This window comes from Python bivittatus, unplaced genomic scaffold (assembly GCF_059951505.1).
Source record: "Python bivittatus isolate LINGU-HERP-01145 unplaced genomic scaffold, Pbiv_v1 ctg000320_np1212, whole genome shotgun sequence".
NCBI lineage: Eukaryota > Metazoa > Chordata > Lepidosauria > Squamata > Pythonidae > Python > Python bivittatus.
In genome coordinates this window covers 478,971-503,687 of record NW_028277052.1, presented here as the reverse complement: position 1 = coordinate 503,687, position 24,717 = coordinate 478,971, and the positions used below count along the sequence as shown (strand labels likewise).

The window sequence follows — 24,717 nt, the reverse complement described above, 5'->3', positions numbered from 1 at the left end:
CCGCTCAAGTCCCAGCGGGGCCCCCGGGCTCCTCGGCTCAGCCCAGCCCGCGACGGGGGAGCCAGCGAGCCAGCGAGGGCGGGTGGGCGGGCGGAGGCGCCCGGCCGGGATCCCCGGGCCCCGAGGGGCGGGAAAGCCCGGAGCCCGACCCAAGGGCGCCTCCCCGAGGAGCCGGACCGGGCTGCCCGCGGCAGGGCCGCGCCCCCCGAGGGAGCGGAGGGAGCAGCCTCGGGGCCCCCTCCCCCCGGCGCGGGCAGGGTGAGCCGGGGTCCCTGCCGCGCAGCTAGCCGAGGGACCTGCGCCAGACGGGCGGGCTCGGAAGGAGTGCCCCGCGGAAGCCCTCGCGCGGGCAGCGGAGCCTCCCGCGGCGGGAGCAGCCGGCCGACAGGCGCGGCGCGGGGGAGGGGTCGTCGGACCTTCAGCACCGTAGGGCGCCTGCGCGGCCGGGAGGTGGGTGTGGCCCGAGGGGCGGGGCCTGCGGGGAGGAGGAGGAGGAGGAGGGCGCGCGCGCGCCAGGACGGAAGGAAGGAGGAAGGAAGGGGCCGCCATCTTGTTGTCGCGTCGCCGCCGCCGCCGCCGCCGCCATAGTCCGAGCGGAGCCACAGGACGACGGGCTGCGAGACAGGCCGACCCGGAGTGGGGAGTGAGCGCGGCCGCCGGGCAGGCAGGTGGGTTTGCGGGCGGGCCGGCCGGCTGGGCCTGGGCTGGGGGCGCTCCCGAGGCCGCGAGGGGCGCGCGCTCCCCCGGGCCGGGCCGGGCCGCCGCCGCCGCTCTCCAGGCCCGCCGGCGGCGAAGGCGCTGCTGGCGGCCGGGCCTCGCCGGCGCTGCGAGGGCGGCGGGCGGCGGGGTGGGCCCGGGCGGGGACGCCCCTCTGCCGCTCCGGCCGGGGGTGCGCGGGGCCCGGAGTGCGCCTGCCTCCGCTGCCGCTTGGCCGCCGAGCGAGGCCTTACGCGGGCGGACTCCTCCGGGCAGCCGCGCTGCCCGCGCCCAAACTTCCCGGGGGACCCGCGGCCCGGCCGAACGCCGGCCCGGCCCGGCCCGGCCCGAGACAAAGGCGCGGAGGGTCGAGAAGGGGCCCCCGCGGTTGCGTTAGCCGAAGGCCTTGGGAGGGCGGGAGGCGGGACCGGCCGCCGGGCCTGGGCGGTTCCGGGTCCGGGCTCGGCGGGCCGCGGCTGCGGCTGTTTCGCGAGGCGCCTCCGCCGCGTTGCTGCGCCGGCAGCAGGAATAAGAGCGCAGGGCCCGTCGTGCACAAATCCGTTCACTCGCCCCCGAGAAACGCCGCCCCCGGCGGGCAGGCATCTTTCGCACGCGGACGCCCCGAAAGGGAGCCTGCAGCCCGTGGGAGTCGCTTCTTTTGGACCGGAGCGGATCCGGGACTCCCGTCGCGTGTCCTTTGGGCTTATTTGCACCCCCAGAGCTTGCTCGGGAGAGGGGTGGGACGCAGCGAGCAACCGCAAGCACTGACGGCCTTGTCTGCCTTATTTTCAGATTGGAGTGAGTGGTTTGGACAGAACTCAAGCGTGTTAGAAGACTTTTTAAAAAGTTGTTCCACTGCATCAGCGCAAGTGACTGCTTTATCTTGAGTGACTTTACAGGTGCTTGCCTGCGTTGCAATAAGAGACTCATATATTGAGCAGGACTTAATTTATCTCTTCATTTTGGAGAGTCTAATAAACTATTACCGTTTCCGTACTCACGACCGTTTGGAAGTTGAAAGACGTTTGAAAGGCAAACATGAGTACGGCCAGAACAGAGAACCCTGTTATAATGGGTCTCTCCAGTCAAAATGGACAGCTGAGGGGCCCAGTAAAACCTGGTGGTGGTCCAGGAAGCGGGGGGACGCAGGCTCAGCAGCAGATAAACCAGCTGAAACATCCCAACACAATCAACAACGGCACTCAGCAGCAAGCACAGAGCATGGCCTCCACTATCAAGTGAGTACTTGTGTAGAGCATCAGCAGCCATCTTGGGACGCACAGAATGGCCTCCCAAGTTCTGACTTCTGGATGGAGTATGAGCTCTGTCCGTCTTGTACCTGTTTTACCAACTACAGCAATAATTGGTGTCATTCCTGAGTTGTATTTGTCTCCTATTTGTCCAATTATATTGCTTTTATCTTAAATTCATCCCTTGCTTCCTGCTGTTGCTATATTGTGCCCTCAGTTGTATAGGGTGACACATCTTCCCCCAATCTACATAGAGTTTAATTTGGCACTGGGATGAAGCAAAGGGTAGCAACATCCAGCTGTTAGGAGACCGTAAAGAAAGGCTGGCCTCCTGAGCAACCTGGAGGGTTCCTAGTTCTGCTGGATTTCTGAGAGTGGGAACCTCAGCAACATCAGACCTTCCCCCCACTGCAATTTGAAGTCATTGATATCTCTGATCACTGGAACTCAGTACAGGTTTTCTCTGCTGCGCCCCAGTGAATGGAGAGGCATGTACTGGGGAAAAGGTGCTTTAGAAGGCATTAAAGGTAAGAACCAGCACCTTGAATTCAACTCAGCACTAAGCCTTTGGGCTGTCACTAGAATTTTTTCAGTTCTTTCAGAACTGGTATTGAGTTTCCTTGGCTGAAATCAGAGGTCAGTTTGCTTGCTACATTAGGGATCAACTAAAGTAGAGAATCCACATAAAACAGACAATCCTGTATACTTGTGAAGCTTCCTTACTATGGCAAGGTGATCTATCATCTTGATAAAGAGTGCCATTGGCTTATCAGTGGAAATTGAAGTGGCGCATCGTAATTGCTTCAGAAGACTTTTCCAAAGGGTTACCCAGCCTAGAACAGGTAATATTTGGATAATATTGGTGTGAGTAGCTCTTGTCATATCTTTTCTGGAGGAAACTGTATAGATACTTCTTAACAGGACATTTCTTTGCAGCAGTTTCCCTTGATCCTGTGGTCTCTGCCCATTTAAACCAAGCACTCCACCTTGCTGTTCTGGTGGAACTATGAGAGGAGGGGTACAGTAGGATGATCTGTTGTGTCACATAGAACAGTGTGTGACAGACAAAATAGGGAGCTCAGGACTTCACAGGGAAATTAACTGTCTTCCAGCTCAGTGTAGCTGCTTGAGAGGTAGTAGCAGACACTGCAAAGCTGTGCCAGCTGCCTGCAGCACAGTGCAGCTGAACCAGATCGCTGTAATCTGCTCTAGAGAGATCACCAGGGTCTCCTCTCCTTGTATGTATCTTGGTGTGTGGACAGCGCTTGTATTCAAGCCAGTGAGTCTTCAGCCTTGGCACATAGCTCACCATTCTGGAATGCCCATAGCTTGCTCACCTATGCTGGTTAGGTTTGGGAAAAGCAGCCTCAATTATGGTTGACTCTTGCATCTTTCACATTTGAAAACATAACGATTGTGCAGTGAGGAGCTGAAGAATGCTTCCTTTAGCCTTTTAATACACCACTGGTGTAGTGGCTAAGGTCTTGCACCTGTCTTGGAAGGCACTGGTTCAAATGCACCTTCAACCATGGAAGCTGGCTGGATGGTTTTGGTCTGGTCATATATTATCAACTCTGTGTATCTTACTTGTTACTGTGGAGCTAAAATGAAGACTGCTATTTTGAGATATGGGGAAAAAGATACATAACTGGCTGAATTTAAAGGACGTAGTACATGACGTGTTGAGATCCTCTCTGCGTTCTCCAGTGCTTGCTTAATGCCGTGTTAATACTTGATTATACTGACTTAAAATAATGAAACTGACTTAAAATAGCCTTTGCTTCCTGTGTCATGAAGAGTTTGTATTCAGATACATATTCTAGGTAGATTAAAAGATGTTGTTGTTTGCATCTTGACCCATTTCCCATGATGGCTGGCATTTTTTTGCTGTCACTAGGAGTAAGTGAATTATCCTCTTACTACTCCACTTTCACTGTTATGTTTCTTCCAAGAAGTCTGGGAATCATCAATGTGATGACCAAGTTAAATTTTCCAGAGATCTTTTCTTTCCTTCATAGAACTGATAGAGGAATGGCTTAGATTTCTTAAAGTTTTGTTGTGGATACACTCTTTGGGGAGGTTCAGTTCAGTTCCCTTCTGTTCCATTTCTTCTGATGTGCATTTCTAGTTGGGTGATACTTTAAGCCCTAAAGGTGATGGTATCATGTATGATGTAGAGATCTATCTTGACAAAATCAGGTCCAGTAGCTAACATAATTTTCTCACTTCAGACCTGGCGATGACTGGAAGAAGACTTTAAAGCTCCCTCCGAAAGATCTGAGAATCAAAACGTCGGTAAGGCCTTTCTAAAATTTTAAACCTGGAGAAGGAAGTTGTGTAGATGCTTGACAGCAGATATTTCTTTTCAGTGAAGTGTAAGGTTTCAAACTGATTGAATCACCATGGTCTTATAGAATCCACACTGATGCATAATAGGTTGCCTACTCTGCTGATTGCTATCTACCTGTATTTCTAATTTCTAACCTGTGGGTTGAAATTTTTATTAAGTATCATTAACACCATCTCAGAATGTCTCTCACAAGAAATAGCTGCCTGCTGTAGATGGTGCAGTTAGTTACAAATAAACACTCACCTTAAACCAGCTGGTAAGGCTAAAAGAAACACACACAGGTACGCCGTTTCTGAATAAAAAGTAGCAGTGGGCATGGAGTCTCAAACCACAACTTACTTTGAATTTATTCCCAAGATAATTTCCCCACCCCCTGCTCTACCATCATTCATCCCCATCCCCACCCTTTTATCAAGTACATATAGCTTACATACATCAGCACTTAATTTCTTCCCCTTTAGGTCTTAACTTCACAGCCTTGCCCAACCCAGTTCCCCTTGCTTTCCTGAGAATGTCTCCAGCCCCTGGGGGAAAGTTAACACAAATTAGCGCACTCACACTGCTACTAGGCCTAGCCTCAGAATGCCCTTTGCGGTCACTTGAGTTAATTATTCTGCTTTGCTTGTCCAGGATGTGACCTCCACAAAAGGAAATGAGTTTGAAGATTATTGTCTGAAGCGGGAGTTGCTGATGGGAATTTTTGAAATGGGCTGGGAAAAACCATCTCCTATTCAGGTTGGTCAATTATGGTATAAGTTTAGTAAGTTTAATAAATACAGTTTAATACATTATTATAAGATGCTCGTTAATGAGTGGAAATCTGCATTATAGAAATTCTGGGGGAAACGTTAGGTTTTGGATTCCCATGCCACAGAATGTCATGTCCTGTGCTGTCATTCTGCACCCATTCTGCACTCCTGGAAGGCTGAATGAAAGAAGTAGAGGGGAAGAGGAGGTCTTTTCTCCCACATCACCACAGCCTCTCCACAGCCTCTGACCACTTAAATCCTTTGTCCGAGTGTTCTTTTCTCTGTGTGCAAGATTATAAGGGCCATTTTTTCATACCTTCACAGCAAAAGCCATCCAAGCTGAAGGACTCGCTCTTGTGCATACAGAAAGGGGCTCTTCATGGGTCATCATGAGATGGAGAAGACAGGGTCCCTGGAATAAAGGGTTGAGATTTCTCGCTCTTTCATTGGGTCTGGCTTGATTTTGTTTCCCCCCAGATAACTAATGCTCCAGTGATAGATGGAATTAGAACAAAACAGTACATGTTTCCAGTAGGCTTCTTTATCATAGCTACTGATTTTCTGAATAATTAATATATGTTGCTATTGCTGCCAGCACAGAAATGTTCTTGTTTCCAAACCCAGCCTTTCAGTCTAGAGAGGCAGATGGAAAGAGCTACATGTGGCAGTTGTGTCATGCAGGCTACAGGCCCTCCAGGAGAAGCCATAAATCCATATTTTCTTCCTGCCCTTCAAAATGTGAAGGCCTGCCTGGCTACCACCACTAGCCCCTACTGACATGGGAGGTAGCTTGTAATTACTAGTGTCACGGTGAGTTCCTCGCCAAAGGGTTGCCATGTGTAATTAGGTTGTACAGGCTGATGATTTACTTACTTACTTACTTTATTTATTTATTTATTCAATTTATAATTTGTGTATTGGCACCTTGGTCTTCCTCTCTCCAGCTGGGAATGAGAACATACCCACAAAGGGGTTAGCTGCAAGCACACTTGAATGACAGCAGCTAACCCTTCCTTGCCTTTTCATCTGAAGTATAACCCTTTACTCCTTTGGTTTTTACTCTTTATGTTTGTATTTTCTAACAGCTATTTTTTTATTTTGTATTTTTTGCTTCTACCTCATTCAAAATCTTACCTGTTCTCCAGTTGGTACTTAGCCTTCTCTCCCCTTTTCCTTTACTGCCAAGTACAAGCATCACATGGTTTTATACTGCTTCTCGTGCTTCTTTTCAGGAGGAAAGCATTCCTATTGCTTTGTCTGGAAGGGACATCTTGGCCAGAGCTAAGAATGGAACTGGCAAGAGTGGCGCCTACCTCATTCCCTTACTTGAAAGGCTTGACTTAAAGAAGGACAACATACAAGGTCAGTGGAAGATGACAGCCATGCTGACTCAAGGTGCAGCAGATTTTCATCTTCACCAGTGGCCATGTTAGATTGCTGGCTAAATAACAGCTTCGCTTTTATGAAAGAAGAAAGCATAGAAATCTTTGGAAAAGGGCTTGATTGGAATTAGTACAGCCCCTATGGTCACTGTTAGATTTTGACTAGAAGGACTTGAAGAATTTCAAAGTGAAACTGCTGCTGCTGCTGCTAACAAGAATGTCTTTGTTTTATGTGGATAGAATAGAGAGACTGCTGTATCCCCATTCAGCATTCCCTCCCATTAGTCCATTGAGAGCACACTTACTTCGCTGCATTGTTTGTTCCACCGAATCAGTTTATCCAAAGCCGGCATTCAGTAAGCTACGTATCTGGGAAGGCAAGACATGGGATGAAAATGTGTGACACCATCTTCCCCTTTGTCCTAGTGCTTGTGCTGCCTTTGAACAGGGGCATCCTATGCATTGCATTTTATTTTGTTTTAAAGCTCTCTAAGCTTTGGAATACTGCTATTTGTGTGGCGGTAATTCCAGGAATTAGTCTTGCACATCCTCCTCTTCAGCCTTGGATTTTCTGCCGAGCGCTTTTTGTTTTTTTAACCAGAGAAAGTATGAGAATGTTCAGACGGATTGTTGCAGGGTTTGTTTTTGTGGGGTTTTGTTGTTCTAGATGCCTTTACCTTATGATTATTTTAAAAAGCAACTTGCTATTTTTTTTTCGTTAATATGTTCAGGATTTTTTTATCAAAAGCTGGTGATAGCCCATGTTTTTTGTTGGTAATTGTTACAGAATTATTAACATTCCTTGCTATTTAATAAACTTGCAGAATTTCAGAAGAGTTAGTTCTTGCATAAAGCCAATCTTCAGATTTTGAAGTTGGGAAGGAATTATTTGGTTTTCCTTGGGGTTTTATGAAAACAGGAGTTGTCATACTCAAGCTTCTAAGCAATGAATGCTTTTAGAGTGGGTGCAAGGATTAAAGGTGGATGAACAGCAATTTAAGGTATTTTTGCAAAGTCATTGAAAATACGGTAGGACAGAGGTGGACACTGGGCATGCCAGAAGGACTTGAATTTTCCAAGTGAGCACCCTGTTTTCCCAGGTCCCATAATTTCTTCTTAGCGCTCCTACTGCACAAAGCATGAAGAAGCAAGCACTCATGACTAAACTCCAGAACAGTCTCGGGGTACTTAAGTTCACCATCGCTCTTCCAAACCACTTGGTTGGAGAGCCTTATTAAAATGTATTGAGTAAGTTTTAGTGCTGCAGGCAAACACCCCGCATGCTGCGCTTCCCTATGCTGTCTTGTTCATTATGTACTGAGTTGGGGAGAAATGTGATTTGGAAGATGCTCCTTCTGTGTTATGATGAAACTTTGAAATGGTGATAAAATGGTAGAATGGTTCCCGTTCCAGTAGCTTTGGAGGAAACTGGATTCAGTCAAATCCAGGATACCTGCCTCTTTGGTGTCTGTTAAAGGTCTTTGTAAGCTAGAAAGGACACTCGGGCTTCTGAAAATCTTACGTTTAGCTCTTACCAGACGTATATTAGCATACAGATCCTCTGGGAGCATGGAATAAGAGTGCCTCAAATTGTCTTCTCTTTTGCAGCAATGGTGATTGTTCCCACACGAGAACTCGCCCTGCAGGTCAGTCAGATCTGCATCCAGGTCAGCAAACACATGGGAGGAGCCAAAGTGATGGCAACCACAGGAGGAACTAACCTGCGGGATGATATAATGAGGCTTGATGATACAGGTAGGACCTCCTAGAGCAGTGTGGGGTAACCCTGAATGAAAGCCCCTAGTTCTTTTGTGCCACTTTTTATCAGAGTGCCTGATACCTGCTCGTCTTTCTTGCAGTGCATGTGGTAATAGCAACCCCAGGGAGGATTCTGGATCTCATCAAAAAGGGGGTAGCAAAGGTGGACCATATCCAGATGATTGTCTTAGATGAGGTAAAGTTTAACTGGCTGAACTTTATGAGTTATAATCTGAGCCCTCCGCTACCAGATTAGCTGTTCTGGTTGTCTTTTGTTGGATTTTGGTCAACTGCAGCTTGAAATCCAGGCTAGATGGTGCCCCGTTCCCCTGTGCAGTTGGAGAAGGGGGGCCTCAGAGCCGGAAATGGCCTGTCATGGCTGGCTAAGAAGCATTGTTTTGACATAAGGTGGGGCTCTGGCCAGTGTCCTGCTGGGAGGGCTGGTTAAGCATGGAACAAGTTCTCTGAAGTGTCATGAAAGCTTGAGCTTTGAACTGGCCACTTTTTTCTGACAGGCAGACAAGTTACTGTCTCAAGACTTTGTGCAAATAATGGAGGACATTATTCTCACTCTACCTAAAAACAGGCAGATTTTGCTGTACTCGGCCACTTTCCCGCTAAGTGTGCAGAAGTTTATGGTGAGTTGAATGAGCTTGACTTCAGGGTTGGTGCATCACTGAGCACAGGGCAAAGCGTGATCATTCTTGCCGTGCTGCAGCCTACAGGTCAGTGTCCTTCTCTTTCAGAATTCCCACTTGCAGAAACCCTACGAGATTAACTTGATGGAGGAGTTGACTCTGAAGGGAGTGACCCAGTACTATGCTTATGTAACAGAGCGCCAGAAAGTCCATTGTCTCAACACACTATTTTCCAGGGTAAGAAGTGAAGTTTAAGTTACATTGGAGGCTTAAACAATAAACAAAACAACCAAGTCAAAGAAGTCCTGTAGAATATTGCTTGAATGAAGAGTTTTATTTTGCCACTTGCAAAACGTTTATTTTTACTTTTGCAGTCCTTTAGTTACTGCCTTGTTTTTGTGTGCCTCTTCCCAAGCCTTTGTAGTCTGGTATTATCCACTTTCAAAATGGCCAGTGTTCAACAAAAGAAATACTTGGTCAACTTTTCACAGTTGCAGTCTTTGGGCACTAAACAATTATGGAGCCGTACTTTATCTTTTGACTGGGAGAAAAGCAAAGCTTAATGGGGCACGAGGGCAATATACTGAAGTATACTGTAACAGGAGAACCTTATTAGTCTTTTTTTTTTTAACACCTTCTGGTTAGTGTTGACTCCTGGCAACTGCCTGGGCAAGCCCCTGCAGTTTTCTTGCCAAGATTTGGGGAGTGGTTTGCACTGCCTGCTTTCTAGGGCTGTGCAGAGCAACTGGCCAAGGTCACCTGGCTGGCTTTGTGCCTAAAGCGGGACTAGAACTCACGGTCTCCTGGTTTCTAGCCTGGTGCCTTAACCACGACACCAAACTGGCGCTCTTTGTTAGTCTTAAGGTGGCAAAAAAAATCAGAAAGAACTTGGTAGCACTTTTTCCAACTAACAACAGAAGCTTTTCATTGCAGCTCGCTTCATCAAATGCACGAAACCCACAGTGGGTTTCTAACACATTGCGATTGTTAATCGATAGGGTACTTGTAATGTGTCTCACATGTAACCTGCATCTGCATTACCAGCTTGTGTTCCCCTCCCTCCCTCCCCCTCTCCCCCTCACCTCATCCCAATTTAAATCCCACACCCGTCTAGCCACCCTGTTACGGCTCATGAGAGCTTGTGCCTTTTAATAAAATGTGTTAGACTTCTGAAGCCACTCAGTCTTTCAGTTTACAAGAAAGAGGACCTGTCATCATAACCATTACTGTTGCTTGGAAAGGGTCGTCACCTCAGGATGATAACCAGGTGTGAGGAGGGATGTTCAGTGTGCCGTGTTTTAATTCAGAGCTGTAAATCAGAAGCTACAGCATTCCAACTCCTTGTTTTTATAAGTTGCCTTGCAGTTTACAAGCAGTGAACAATATAACACCTTACTGTCTTTGTATTTAGCTCCAAATAAATCAGTCCATCATCTTCTGTAACTCCTCCCAACGGGTTGAACTATTAGCTAAGAAAATCTCCCAGCTGGGGTACTCCTGCTTCTACATTCACGCAAAGATGAGACAGGTCAGTGTGCTGTTTGGAGCAATTAATGAATATCTGTTGGGTTTCAGGGGTTAGTTGTGCAGTGGGAGAGTAGTAGTGGGTGTATTTGCAGACTTTTTGGAGTCGTCTCGGTCTCTGTTAGCTAAGCACTTGGAGCTCTGGAGAGTTTTTATTTCCTAAATAAAATGAAATTTATGGAATGGATAAGGAGAGGCCTGTAGAGAGACCACTGGAAGCTTGGACAGAGATCCCAGGGTGAGAATCGAGGGCATCTGGTCGTGTGAATGGCACATTCTGTGACAACCCAGGCATTCCTTCTCAAGTGGAATTTTTTCTTCTTGGGTTTTCCTTGGGATGCTGAAGGACAAACTTCTGGGCTTTGGTCAAGCGTACCTTGGTGAAACTTTCTGTATTCCTTTTCTAGGAGCACCGCAATCGAGTGTTCCATGATTTCCGGAATGGCTTATGCCGCAACCTTGTTTGCACTGGTGAGTGCTCCGTTGTTTTCCACAGTCTGCATGCTGCCTGGAAAGGCTCTTTAGTAACTTTCATTGCTTCATTTTTGGAATTTGTGAAGATACGTTTAGCAACTGGATATTGTGAAATTAGGAGAATCCCATGCACTGTCACTTCTTAAATAGATTACTGCAATGTGTTCTTACATGGGGTTGCTTTTGAAGATCACCTGGAAGCTGCAAACGGTACAGCTCATATTTTGTCAGTGCGAGCTTAGTATTAGTACATAACACCACCATTACAGGCTCTGCATTGGCTACCAGAAGGCTTCTGAGTACAATGCAGAGTGCTGGTTTTGGCCTCTAACGTCCCACGTGGCTTGGTGCTCAGGTGCCTCTGGTACAGCTGCTCCAAACAGAATCTGCCCGTCTGGTCCCCACATCCCGAATGGGTGTGTTGAGTATTCTCATCCCCGTGTTAGAAATATGAGATGGGAATCAGTGTTTCCGAATCTTGTCTCTGACACCGAAATAGTCCCCGAGACTGTGTCCTCCTGATATTCAGAAAGGCAAAAAGACCAAATTGAGATTTTCATAATTAAGACCATGAATGTGAGAGGACTCTCTGTCATTTTGAGTTTTGTTTGTTTGTTTGTTTTCTTTGTAATTGTAATCATTTTAATGTGATGTTTTACTGTTGGGTTGCTTTAATATTTATTTTAAACAAGCAGCGTTGTGATAGGAATTGTCTCATGTTTCTTTTATTTTCCAAGTTGAGGAGATCTAACTAAAGGAGGAGGGACCAGGAGGAGAGAAATAGGGAGCTTTTGCCCATCAAAATGAGAACACTGCAGGATCCATTCTTGAAAATTTTTCAGTCTCACGTGTCTCTGTGCTTGAGGCTATAGCAAAGGGTTGTGCCACTTAGAGCAAAAGATTCTGTCTTCCTGAGGGCTTCTTTTTCTGCATTACCAGAATTTTCTGAGGTGAAAGGTTTGTTTTTCAGATCTCTTTACCCGAGGTATTGATATCCAAGCTGTGAATGTTGTGATAAATTTTGATTTTCCAAAGCTGGCAGAGACATATCTCCATCGTATTGGCAGATCAGGTGAGGACATTGTTCAATGAAAAGTTACAGTCTGTTTGCCACATAGCACTGCTCTTTTATGTAAATGGTTATATCCCATGATAGAAAGTAGAGATTCTGGGCAGCTAGCAGCTAGCATTGATTGCTCCTTTGGTGACAACTATGCATGTCTTCTCTTGGGATACGTGCCATAACTTTGCCGATACTGGTGGGAGCATCAGCCCTGTTTCATGTCTAAGCAGCGAGAATCCTTGGGGAGCGCCTCTTTAGGGCAGTTCCTTCTAGCAAGGTGCTGGTTGTTCATAACTGCCTCATGTCAGCAAATCACCTTGATTCTGCAACCTCCTGGGCTCCATAGCTAGGCCATCCTTCCTGTGCAGCTCTCTGCAGGGTGGTACCAGCTTAGCAAGGAGGCAGGTTTAGAGAGGGTGAGACTCCCGTTGGAGAGTCTGCCTCCGACAACAGCACTGGTAGCTGTTTGTGGACTGCTGTACATGTTAATTATTGCATTATCAAGGAGCTCAATTGTGGCTTACTCGTACATCATAAGATACTTCATGTGATATTTAAAGCTGCTGTTGGATTGTACAAAAAAAGCAGTACACACATATGTTTTTTTATCTGTGGTCCAAGGATAAAGATTTTTGTGGCTGATTGTACCCCTCCCCACAAAGTTACAGTAGTAGAGCCATATTGTTAAAAATACTACAGCAAACAAGGGTCTGAAACTGGAAAATATTGCTCTACCACATACATCAGGAGGAGAGAACTGGTTGCCTCCAAGTCAGCCACACGTAGTCCATTTGAAGCAAGCTGGTGGCCTGCCCAATAAGAATCTTTGCTTTTTCTCTTTGAAGGTCGATTTGGCCATCTGGGCCTAGCCATCAACTTGATCACCTATGATGATCGTTTCAACCTGAAGAGTATTGAAGAGCAGCTGGGGACCGAAATTAAGCCCATCCCTAGTAACATTGACAAGAGTCTGTATGTGGCAGAATACCACAGTGAGCCTGTAGAAGATGATAAACCATAATTGCTGCGTAGGTATCTGAGGGCAGGCCCAGTGGGGAGGTTACCTGAATACCCTCATCTAGTCCTCTGGTGTAGGCTGTCCCCAGGAGCCTTGGGGAGTTTTTTCTGCATGGTACAGTTGAATGCCCTAGAAGGAAGGAAATCACTAAACTGCATGTCTGGAGGAAAATAAGTATTGAAATTTATTTTAGCTTATGACCGGACCCTGCTCGCTACTTTCCGGCATGTGGCCTCTGAACACAGGTGGTCCATAGCCTGCATCTCTTAGGAGCTGATGGGCAAAGTGGCTGTTTGGTGTGGTTTCCTTGGCACTAAAGATGATGTTTTTTTCTCTTTCTAGGCTTTGCTTAAACACACAAGCTAAAGCCCTTTGATCTGGACATGTGAAACGCCATTTCTTGGGGGATGCCCCTTCTCTTTGAGGGTTTTTCATCTTTTTGTTTTGGAACAGTTAAAATTACAGAGCTTTTTTCCCTTTTTAAAAAAAAATTGGCTGCGAGGACAAAAGCAGAAGATAGGAAGAAAATACCTTTTGTTTTCCCCACTTGTTTGCACTGTGTGCTGACTGAACATTAGTTGCACTAACTGCTGGTTTTAATTTCTTTCTTTGTGATGGAGCAGAAGAACTCTGAAATGAGAAGATCCCCAAACTCCACCTTGACTGCGATTTCAAATCCACCCACAGCTGCCCGACTGAGTGCATTTCAACTTCTCCCTGGCTCCTCATCCGTCTTTTGAGCTAAAGAGCTTGTTACTTATTTGTGCAAAGTGCCTTATGCTATGAGACCATTCAGAAAATCCCTTTTGGATACAGCCCAAGGAGTCGTTTTGGTTCAGGTCAAAGTCTCTTTCCCCACCTCTGTTTCCTTCCCCTTCCAGGCACAAGTGCTGGAAGTTGGCCCTTGTCAGTAGTCTTGTTTTGGTTAACTTTCTTTTAATGGAGGAGTTGAGATGCAGTTGTAGTTCACCCACTCTGTAAATATGTGTATTTAAGCAAAATAACCTGGATCGCCTGGGTCGATTGAGGGAAACTTCCACACTCGGAGAGGAAAGAGCCACTTGCCAACCAATCTGCAGCAGGAGCCCCCCAAAAGCCCCCGGGCTCTGGCAGAACACTACAGACTGGCCTCCGTGAGTCTCCCTTGGGGGGCACAGCACTTGCTGGGCAGACTTGTCTCCAAGCCATGATGGTTTTTCCTCTCTTGTGTGTTCTGCAGAGAATTGGATGTGTATACTTGTATAAACTCTGTAAATATGTGTTTTTCTGTTAAGGGTTCATATAACTTACTTTTTTTCTTTGTTTGGATGAGGCTTGCTGGCGTTAAGGGGATTATAGATAGATCTTGACAGCAGCTAGAGGTGAGAGGGGCTCAGTTTTCTGCAACGCTACTCAATGCCAAGCACTGTGACTTCAGGCCTCTAGGTAGGCCTGGCTTGTTTTAGGGGTTGCAACATTTGGAAGAGATCTGTGTGTGGGGCAAGGGTCCTCTCCCCCCACCAAGGGGGGACCCTCCAGGAAAGTGGGATTTGTATTGGGGGAGGGGGTACAACAGCCTTGTTTGTCCAGAAGCAAGGCAGAACAAAAAACGACAGCCTAGAATTGGGACTCAAATGAGCCAAAGTCCTGGTCAGCCCTGACATCTTCTGGCATTAGAGGCTTCCTGCTCGCTTGTGGTGACTCTGTTTCAAGCCTGTCAGATGAGAGACTCCGGAGCAGGAAAGGCAAGCCCTCTGCTCGCCCCCCTGCTGTGGGAGGTGCTTTCCATTCCAGTAGTGTTGCTTTAAAATGTGCCCCTCCCAATGTGCTTGGTGTTTGGCCTGATATGCAGGCGCAAGGAGTGAGACTACTCAACCTGTAAATGTCTAACCGATTCCCTTCCAGCCTGACCAGCAGCAGAGTGCCAGGAGGCACCAGGGCAAACATGGGCTCAGAAACGAGCTAGTCAGAGCCCACCCCCTGTCTTGCCCTGACAAGCTAAGCAGTTCTGATGGAAAGTACCAACTTTTTCCAGCCCTGACCTCAGAGAGCTGTGCCTAGAGCCCGGTGCCTCCTGGCAACCCTTTGAAAGCGAAACATGTTTTGTCTGAGTAACTCCCCAGAACCGTGGCAAAAGCTCTATGAAAGGAAAGCTCCTCTGCTGGGAATTCAGCTGTGGCTGCCTCAGACTGGCAAGTGCTTGGGGTGGGACAGCTTGGGGAGGGGGCAACTTTGACCCAAAGCGAAACTTTGCTCTTCTGCAGCAGCCGGGGGGCTTCCCAAGAGAGGGGAGGGGAAGGTCGCTTTAGAGCAGAGGCAAAACATGTACACCAATCTAGAACCTTGCGACAACCCGAGCACCTGGTGTGGTGCTGTGAGTTGAGGTGGCCGCTCTGTCCAGTGCCACGCTCCTCTTGTCACTCTTGAAGCACAGCATTTTTTAAAGAGAAAGTATTACTTCACCTGCGGCCGCCTAGCAGAGGAGCGGCCTCAACCTCTGTCTGCCATTTTTGGGTAGCTTTGTTTGGGTCAGAAAGCCACCTGACAATGGCTTCTTCTTGTCTCTCAGTGGTGAGGAGGGACTTGGAAATGGAAAGATGCTCCAGATACTGACCGGGGAGACCCTGGTCTGTTTTTTTTTTTTTTTTTTTAACCCCTTCATCTGAAAACAAAGGCTGAAAATTGGATGTTTTATTCATAGAGAATATTTGTCGACAGTTTCTCAACTGATTCAGCTGTTTCTTGGGAAATTGAGAGAGAACAAACAGGCACCTTTTGGTTGCCTTTGCCCCTCAGATGACTCAATGCCAGGGCAGAACAAGGCTTCGGGTACAACTTCCGTGGGCTCTTCCCAGAACACCCTGCGCTCAGCAGGGATGACCTTGGGTGGTGGGTGGGTGGGTTTAGCTTTGCTTTTTTTAATTACTGCAGAATGAGATGGGAGCATCTTTCCTACACCCTCTGTTTTTGTGTCTGTTGTTAGAGCGGGACAAGATCACGGAAACGAGACGCAAAGGCAGATGAGTTTGATTTGGGCATCTCATTCTACTTTTCTTTATTTTAAGGGTGGGCTTACTTGCACAGGACTGGCTGAATCCTGCCAATTAAGAGCGGCACTGTTGTGTCCAGGATCTTGTCTGGGTATGAGTTGTTTCCACCAGTACTCTGACCTATGCTGTTGGTGCAAAGCACACCACTGGACGCTACTTCTGGGGCACAATCATTATTTGTTCCCTGGCAGGATATGGGAAGGTCATTCCAAGTGGGGCCCATCACATCTGTAAAGGAATCTCACGGTATTCTGTCGGGGGGGGGGAAGGAGGAGCGGTGAGAGATGCAAGACCCCTCTCTGCTGCTAACTCCTCCACTCCTTAGGCATCATTCCGGAGTCCTGTGCAAGCGGGGGGGGGGGGGGGGGGCAGGATAATACAAAGATACAGCCTTGCTGTATTTTAACCAAGGTTTGTGGGGTGGGGATGTGTGGAAGAAAATAAGTCAATTTTCCCTTTCTTGAAACTGGAAAATGTGGGGGACATACATTTTTGTTCAGTTCAAGCAATGTTGTATTTCATCGATCCTTGGTTCCGTTCAGGCCACGTCCAGTATGAACAGTGGGGGCTAGAATTTGTCAACAGAGGGTGGGTTGGGAGGGGAACATTATTTTTTTGTTTGGAACTGGGAACTGGCAAATGTCCAGCAGAGCTCAGATTTTGGCACAGTGTATGTACACAAGTGTATATTGGAAGGCTGTGAACATATTGTCAGAAGTGCTGAATGATAAAATCCTGACTTATTTTTTAAGAGAATTGGCTCAATAAAAGCTCACTGGGACTTGAGCTTGCTTCAGACTCTTTCTTTGTAGGGTGCGTTGCTCCGTCTGGGTTGTATTGCAGCCATTGAGAGCATGTTCAGAAGAATGCGCAAAGCAAAGGCTGACTTGCACTACCAAGCTCTGAAGCGGCTGTTTGGGGCAAGAAGAGAAGCCGCCCGGGTTCAAGGCACAGGAGGAGGGCGTCTCCCTTGAGAGGGATGGTGGCATTTCCCTTCTTTCCTCCCAGGTGGCAGGCTGCTAACTTGCCTGGTGGCGCAAACGGCCTTGGAGTCAGCCCTTCCGCTGGGTCTGTGAGTTTCCCAGGCTCCGCCCTTCTCTGCGTGCCAGCCCTGGAGCACGCTCCTGCATTTCCAAGCAGGTTCTGCCACCCAGCAAACACTCCACCCCAAAGCAGAGAAGAGTTCAGAGTCCTGCTTGGCTGTGGGGGTGAAACTGCTTTCTTTGTGGGGATTGCCTGGAATTATAGGTACTGCTTGGCGCTCCTGCTGTCTCCTGAAATGCCAGGTCAGGTGACGCTTCTGGCCATGTACGCAGCTCTGTGGGGGTGGCAGGCAGCGGCAGGCAGGCTCCCGCCCCCCTGTGACAGGTGAGTGAGCAAGCTGGTGGGCTCTCTAGAGCCCGCTTCTTAAGGAATTCCCTTGCTGCTTAAAATCACAGTGCGCAATGGAGATGAGGCAGGGGACTGTTGGGCAAGGCCTGAGGACAGCCTTGGTCCCAATCCTACTAAGCCATGAGGTGCACCTGGGGAGTTTCTCTCTGCCAGTCAACTGTATTGGATGATGAAAGGAGTGGGAGCGCAGGTGAAGGAAGGAGAAAAAAATGTGTTACCTGAGAAGGTAACTAGAAGTGTTTGGCATGGTGGAAAGAAGGGGGATGGTTTCAGGGGACCCCATGTTTGTCCCTTGTTGCCAGTCAGTGAATGAAGCGGCAGTTGGTCTGTTGAGACTCCGGTGCTCCGGTTCTGCGTTTTCTTCCCAGAACTGGAAGGAGCCACTCTCTGGCTAATGATAGTTGTAACCTAGGTGGTTCTTCTGCATTGCAAAATGTGATTCGCCTGGGATGGAATCCCTCAGCAGCTCTCGCCAAGGAGGAGCTGCTTTCAAGAGACAGCGAGGGGAGGAGCTGCTCAGTCCTGTGCCAGGTGCCGACACAGTGGTTCTCCCAGGCCCCGCAGCAAAAGAGGCACCTTAAGTTGGCCAACTCTTGGCAGCATTCCTGGGCCAGATGCTGGGGAAGGAATGGAATTGGCTGCCCAGAAGACACTTGGGGGTTTGGGCATAGTCGCTGGGGAGACCTGGCTGTGGGCATAAAGGAGCAGCTGGGCTTGCCCTGCCCACCCTGTGAAGGCCTCGCTGCCAGTGGTGCTTCCACTGGCGTTACTTTGCTCTCCTGCGGACCAGCTTCTGCTCTTCCCTTGCTAGCCACATCTACTGCACTGGAGAGCTGCTCCGTCAGGTCCAGCGCGCCAGGCTCTTTTGGGATGACAAACACTTTGTGGACATGCCACTGAAGTCAAATCCAGGTGAATGCCCACACCCAGCCTGTCCACCCCTGCAGTGTGGGCCTCTCCCCATTGCCAGTCACCCTGCTTTTCTAACAGCCCCGATTGTTGGGAGAGATGGTCCTGAATTTAGAAATGGGTCGTAGTGTTGCATCACAGAGGAATGATGTGTGGCCTCTGCCAAATGCTTTGCTCAGAATGAGGAGGAGGCTTGCCAGCCAAAGTGTGCTGCCCCAAGCCTCCCCCCCTTGACTCCCCGCTGCTCCCTGGTACAGAGTGAGTGCCTAATCTGGCTCCTCCCTGGATCAGGCCTCGCAGACCTTTGTTCCATTCTTCCCAGATGTGGTTCTGAAGCAATTTTGGGAGCTGGTGAATGCCACACCCAGTGGGGCCTTATCCAAGCCACAGCTGGCAAGCTTTGTGGAGGCTCACTTCTTTCCCCCAGGACAGGAGCTGGAAAGCTGGGTGCCTCCAGACTGGACAGACAGGTACAGTGCCAGTTGGAAGAGGCGTGGTGAGATGTACCCTGCTCTCTGAGGTGGCAAAATGCTGAGTTCTTAACGACTGTGTTTCTGGAACACACCGGCCACTCTTCAAGGCGTGTGTTGGCCCTTGGTCCCATTCTGGTTGGACTTGATCTTTGAGGCCCTAAACAACCAACCTATCACATGAGGGCACTATTGCCACCTCCCGGCCTTGGAGAGGGCCCCTTCCGAACTTTCTGGTCAAAAGACCCTTGACCCTAGCAGCCAGAGGTGCCGATCATCGGCCTCTGGGAAACCCACTGGAGGCCCCCTGCCAGGTCAGCTCCCTGCACCCAGCAGCCCTCTCTGCAGCCAGCAGTGATCTTGGTCTGGTCCCCTAATTCCCAGGAAAGTCATGGTCCACGTGGTCTCCCCAGGGTGCCACGACCTTGTTCCTTTGCGCTGGGGTGGGAATGGAAGCCTTTTCTTTTCAAGGCTTTGGGGATATTACAGGTCGCAAAGTTTGCAAGATTTTTCTCCCTGAATCCCTCGCTGGCACCTTGAATGGCTACCTTCTGAACCTCCTGGATCCCTTTTAGCATCCCCCTCCTCAAGAGGATTTCAGATGAGAAGCTGCGGTCCTGGGCCCAGACCCTGAATGCCAAGTGGAAGCAGCTGGGTAGGCGGGTGAGTTCCGAGGGTCAGCCAGTTGTGGGGTTGCAGAGGGAGGCTGGCTGTGCCCTCAGCAGAAGCTGCTCCCGTTTCCCTTCAGGTGAATCCTGATGTTCAAGTTACTCCTTGGCGTTACTCCGTGATCTATGTGCCACACCCGCTGATAGTGCCCGGGGGGCGGTTCCGTGAGTATTACTACTGGTGAGACACGTATAGGGCTGGTGGTGGGCATGTGCCCCAACGAAGTGGGGCCTGGCCAGCAGCTTTCCCTAGACTCCCTTGCCCCAACCACACATGGCTCACCCTACTCTTTCCTGCTCCAGGGATTCCTTCTGGGTCGTCAGAGGGCTCCTCCTCTCCAACATGACAGCCACAGCCAAGGGCCTGATCCAGAACTTCCTCTACCTAGTCAGCAAGTGAGGGTTGGCCAGGAAAGGCAGGTGGGAGGTGGTGTCGCTTCTCCTTCTGCCTCAGCTCCCCAGGAGGCTGATGGGGAAGCCCGACGGGCCGGTACAGACAGCTACTCTGCTGGCCTCGGAGGGCTCGGCAGGATCTGGCCCTGCCACCGATCCTCTTCTGATCCACATGGCTTCCTGGCAGCAGATTTGGACACGTCCCAAATGGAGGCAGAGTGTACTATGAGCGTCGGAGTCAGCCACCACTCCTCAGCCTGATGATGGAGAGTTACCTGAGCCACACAAACGACACCGAGTTTCTGCAGTGAGTGCCTTTCAACCGGCCGTCGACAGGGTTCTTGGCTTCCTCAGCACACCAGGCTGCAGCTCAGCATGCAGACCTGGCCAGAGGTGTTGGTCCCCCTCCTCCACCTCGGTCTCTGGGCATAAAGAGGGATGTTTGGCTCCACCGCTTGAGGCCTCCCTGTAGCTTCTTCTGGGCACTGCCTTCTCCAGGGAAAACATCCACCTGCTGGAGGCTGAGTATCACTTCTGGCAAGACCACCGGGCTGTCAATATCTCCGCTGGGGGCAAGCAATACTCCCTGAATCGCTACAATGTCTAGGTGGGGGAACCCAGGTGAGTGGCCACCACAGATATGCTCCTCCTTTCCCTAAGTGGACATGCTTGATCTCCAAGAACTTCTGGATCCTTTTCAACGTTTCTATCTCTTTCCATCCTCTCCCCCACCAGACCAGAGTCCTACATGAAGGATGTGGAGCTGGCAATGGGCATAGATGAAGGTAACTGCCCTATCAGGTCCTCGGTGGAGGAAGTGGCTTGGTCATGATATTTTGAGAAATATCTTGAAATAGTAGCTGACTGCAAACTAAAAATGAGCAGCAGAGTGATGCAGCTGCAGAAACAGCAAATGCAATTTTTGTCCGCATCAGCAGAGTATAGTTCTCCCATCACAGGAGGTAATAATTCCATTCCGTTCTGCTTTGGCCAGTTCTGGGTACCACATCTTAAGAAGGGTCCAGGAAACAAGGTTAGAGATTAGAGGCAAAGGGTGGGGTATCATGTTTCAAATACCTGAAAGGGCATCTCACACCCAAGAGGGCTGAGATCTGTTCTCTGCGGCCCTTGAAGGCAGAACACAATAATGGGCCTAGGCTACAGGAAGGGACGTTCCACTCAAATGTTTGGGAAACCTCTTCATTGCAGGGGTCGCTTGGCAGTGGCGGGAGCACTGTGCTCCATCAGAGTCTAGCCGTCCATCCATCCATCTGGGGTCCTTTCATGTGGATTCCAGGAGTTGTACTTGTGACCTCCAGGGCCTCTTCCATCTCTAGGGCTCTAGCAATGGGGAGAAACCTGCCCGCTGCCTGGGGACGTTGTGGGCAATAGCGGAGGCCGCTGTGTCCCGCTTCACCACTTCTTTCCCCGCAGAAGCTCAGCAGGGTCTTTGGGCAGAGCTGAAGAGTGCTGCTGAGTCTGGGTGGGATTTCTCCTCCCGCTGGTTCTTGCCGGGGCCCCCACCGCTGCAGGCCACCAGAGTCAGCGCGATCGTGCCGGTGGACTTAAACGCCATTCTTTGCAAAGCTGAGCAACTGTTGGCCGCTTTCTACCAAGCCCTCGGTGAGAAATGGGGCAAAGGCGGGCAGCTGCCCCCGTGATATGAGGCCTGCCAGGGAGGTGCAGCAGGAGGAGGGGACGCCCTGACAGGACACAATCAGCATCGCCTTCTGCAGGCCTGTTCCTCGGCGGCTGTGCGGGCTGGCCTCGCTCTGGTGCCCTGGTGAGCTGCCTGCCTGCCTGCCTGCCTGCCTGCCTGCCTGCCAGGGGAACGGAGGGCGGGCATTTTGCACAGGAGAGATGTTGCCTCTCCTCCCCAGGGGATGGCGAGAGAGCCAGCCGGTTCCAGGCTGCACGGAAGCAGCGGGTGGCTGCCCTCACTGCTCTCCTGTGGAATGACGAAGTGGGCGTTTGGCTGGACTACAACCTCCTCCGCCAGAGGCACAACCGGGCTTTCTACCCCTCCAACCTAAGCCCTCTGTGGGCTGAGTGTGGTGTGGATCTGCCCAGGGTGGAGAGGGTGCTTCGCTACCTTGAGGTAAGAGGCAGCTGGTGGCTGGCCGGAGACTGCCAGGAGGTGGACGTTGCCGGGGTGCAGCTGAGGCAGGCACCCCAAGATTCACCTGCGAAGACCCTGGCAGCACTCCGGGTCTGTAGGGCGGGTCACAGAGGCATGCAGCGGAGGAGAGCGCCTTGCTGGCCTGCTTTTCACCATTGGGACCCTTCTTTCTGGGGAAGCCTTACAGAATAATGCACAGACCGGTTGGTGGCACACAAGGCTGGCTTCCCCACCCTTATAGACTGAACACTGCTCTCTAGTCGCACCTCGCCCACACTCCGGGGCCAGGGCCTGGGGCCAGACAGGATGTGTAACCTCACAGCTGCCTTCCCACCCCACCCCCCGGCCCAGACCTTTAGCTGTTGCTCCCCCCTTTGAATTTTCCCAGAGGGTCTGGCTGGAAACGCCCTCACCTTTGTGTGTGCCCCCAGGAGAGTTCAGCCTTGTCCTATGCCAACGGACTGCCCACCTCCCTGATACGGACGGGGCAACAATGGGACTTTCCAAATGCTTGGGCCCCACTCCAGCACATGGTGATTGCAGGTGAGGAGTCCTTCCAAAGCCTCAAGGGGATGTTTTGCTGTGTCCTGGGCTGGCCCTGCTTTCTGCCTTTTCAACTCCTGCCCTGTTCACCTGGCGAACTGTCCCTGCCCCAGCACAGCCCAACCCTGCCCTATTCGTAAACTGACAGCATCTCCCTGACCTCCCAGGCCTGGCCAAATCCTCTTCTCCCCGTGCACAAGAGCTGGCCTTCAGCTTGGCTCGGCGCTGGCTGCAAATGAACCTAGCTGTCTTCAAGAAGTACCAAGGAATGTTTGAGAAGGTGAGGCCCTCTCGTCCTGCGGCCTCCTGGCTTTGTCTTCCACATGACTCCCCTGCCTCCTCCAGACTGCAGCTCCTCTCCATCTGTCCTCCATCCCTCCCCAGGGTTGAGCCTCCCGGGTGAAGGCCCCTCTCTCGGTCCTTTTATCTGCTGGTCATCATGGCACCTTAGCCTGGAGCAGCCACCATTGCTAACCCTTTTTTCCCTCCTAGTATGATGTTGAAGGGGATGGGAAGCCAGGCTCAGGTGGGGAGTATCCGGTGCAGGTAAGACATCTTTGCAGATGCCACTCAAAATTAAGGCGGTGGGGAGGGGCTCTCGACCTAACACGTCCCACTTGCCTCTGTTAATTTGCATCGTCCCTGTTGCATCCCCTCCTGCAGGAAGGCTTTGGTTGGACTAATGGTGTGGCCCTGCAACTGCTAGATCTGTATGGTGAACAGCTCACTGCCGCCAGCTCTCCTCTCTCTCCTGGCCCTGGATTGGGGCCTGCCTTCTCCTAGCCGTGCTCTCGCAGCCTCCTTGGGCGCTCGAGGTCCACCAGGAAGGGTAGCTGTGCCCCTGGCTCGACTCTTGAGATCCTTTGGGTGTGGGAGAGGCTCAGCTCCAGCAGAACATCTGCGGTGTGCGTGCCCCGCACAATCCTCTGTGCCCCCATCACATGCCACCAAGCCTATAGGAGAAATCCCAGCAGCGCAACCGTTCCCTCCGCAGCTGTCCTTGGCAGTGTGGCCAGACAGCTGTTGCACATACACAGGCAATAAAGTTCACAGGATGCTTTGCCAAGATCTGTCCTCAGTGGCTGGCGTGCATTGTTCCAGTGTGGAGTGAAAGCATACAAACCAGTAAACAAAACAGCTACCCTTGGTCATGACAGAGGAGTGCAACCAACAAGGTCGAGGGGACGTAGCCGTAGCCCAAGGCCCGACTGGAAAAATCCAAGTGAAAGCCACGGGTCAGGCGAGGTTGCAGTGCCAGTGCTGACTGACGGAGAGATCAAAGTAAAGGCCATCTCTGGGATCGGCCATCAGGTCTCACGTGACGGCCTTAGAAGGCGACTGTGACTCAGAGCCACAAGGCTGCCTGAAGTTGGGGGCTTCCAGGCCGATTGCTGGGGAATCACAGGAAGAGGCAGCTTCCCCCCATCATTGACACCCACGTTCACATGGTGGAAAATGGTTGGTCAGATCTTACAAGTCTCTCTTTTCAGCCCAAACCACGCCAGAGCAGCCCTTGCTGATCACTAGGTGGACCTGCTCTGCAAGGAGCTCCGTCCTCTGCCCTGGAGAAAAGGACACGCCTGGCCTGGAGTGCTCTGGTGGGGGAAGGGGAAATGGCGGCAGAAAAAGACCCCCAGGCTGCCCTTCTTCCACAGAATAGAGTTAGAAGTTAATCTAAAGCCCTGCCACATTTGGATACCATCCATAAGAGCCCAGGCAGCCATTAGCTCATGTCTTAATGGCCCCATCAGCAGAGCCTCAGCCGGCAGGGGGACACCCCTGCGCTCCTTTGACTGATGCCCGGGCCTGATTTGGAGACTCTGCTTAATTATCTTGAGTTTGAATTAAGCAGAGTGTCCGAACCAGGCCCAGGCATTGCCACGTGTGCTGGTCAGGCAGGAGCGACAGGGAGGGAAGCCACCACGGGCTGAGCATCAGGAGGTGCTCAGTCAACAGGGAGACCCATTGCCCTGAAGGCTCTTTCACAGCGGGTCCTCAAGCCCAAGCAAGCTGCTCCCTGGGCTGGAGTGCCTCCCGAACAGAGCAGGGAGCCACCGCAGGAATCCCTTGGGATGGGATCAGGGCCTGGCTGTGTAGACTGGCCCGGTGGCCCTGTGGGAGATCCTGTCCCATTCTAGTGGGCTGAAGTGGGCATGGGGCGTCTGACGCAAGTGCTGAGGGCAAGCGAAGCAGTGCAAGTTGTGCCCGGTGTCCGGACGCACCTGCGCAAAGCCAGGGTTGGCTTCATGACACGTTTCCTTGCTTGGTCAACATCTTGTTTTGCAGCAAACA

General features: G+C 50.6%; 2 protein-coding genes across 3 annotated transcripts; both read left to right on the top strand.

Annotated features, from left to right (window-relative positions):
* Positions 1–522: 522 nt before the first annotated feature.
* DDX6 (DEAD-box helicase 6) lies at positions 523–16,300 on the top strand. 2 transcript variants are annotated; one of them, XM_088138832.1, is made up of 14 exons: positions 523–668; positions 1,489–1,934; positions 4,178–4,241; positions 4,927–5,031; positions 6,278–6,407; positions 8,036–8,182; positions 8,287–8,381; positions 8,701–8,823; positions 8,932–9,060; positions 10,235–10,351; positions 10,755–10,818; positions 11,792–11,893; positions 12,730–12,912; positions 13,526–16,300. In XM_088138832.1, the coding sequence occupies exons 2-13, from the start codon at positions 1,735–1,737 to the stop codon at positions 12,903–12,905; spliced, it is 1,452 nt and encodes a 483-aa protein (XP_087994958.1). In that variant the 5' UTR covers positions 523–668; positions 1,489–1,734; the 3' UTR covers positions 12,906–12,912; positions 13,526–16,300. The 2 variants fall into 2 exon arrangements, with proteins under 2 accessions (XP_087994958.1, XP_087994957.1); XM_088138831.1 differs by having other exon boundaries at positions 13,245–16,300.
* Positions 16,301–17,048: 748 nt separating this feature from the next.
* TREH (trehalase) lies at positions 17,049–23,493 on the top strand. Its single transcript, XM_015887394.3, is given in 15 exon segments — positions 17,049–17,299; positions 18,135–18,235; positions 18,555–18,702; positions 19,278–19,365; positions 19,451–19,551; positions 19,674–19,766; positions 19,954–20,070; positions 20,262–20,384; positions 20,499–20,548; positions 21,198–21,386; positions 21,644–21,861; positions 22,314–22,425; positions 22,593–22,705; positions 22,918–22,971; positions 23,089–23,493. Coding segments are annotated over 15 exon segments (1,716 nt in total). The 5' UTR covers positions 17,049–17,210; the 3' UTR covers positions 23,209–23,493.
* The last annotated feature ends 1,224 nt before the right edge of the window (positions 23,494–24,717 follow it).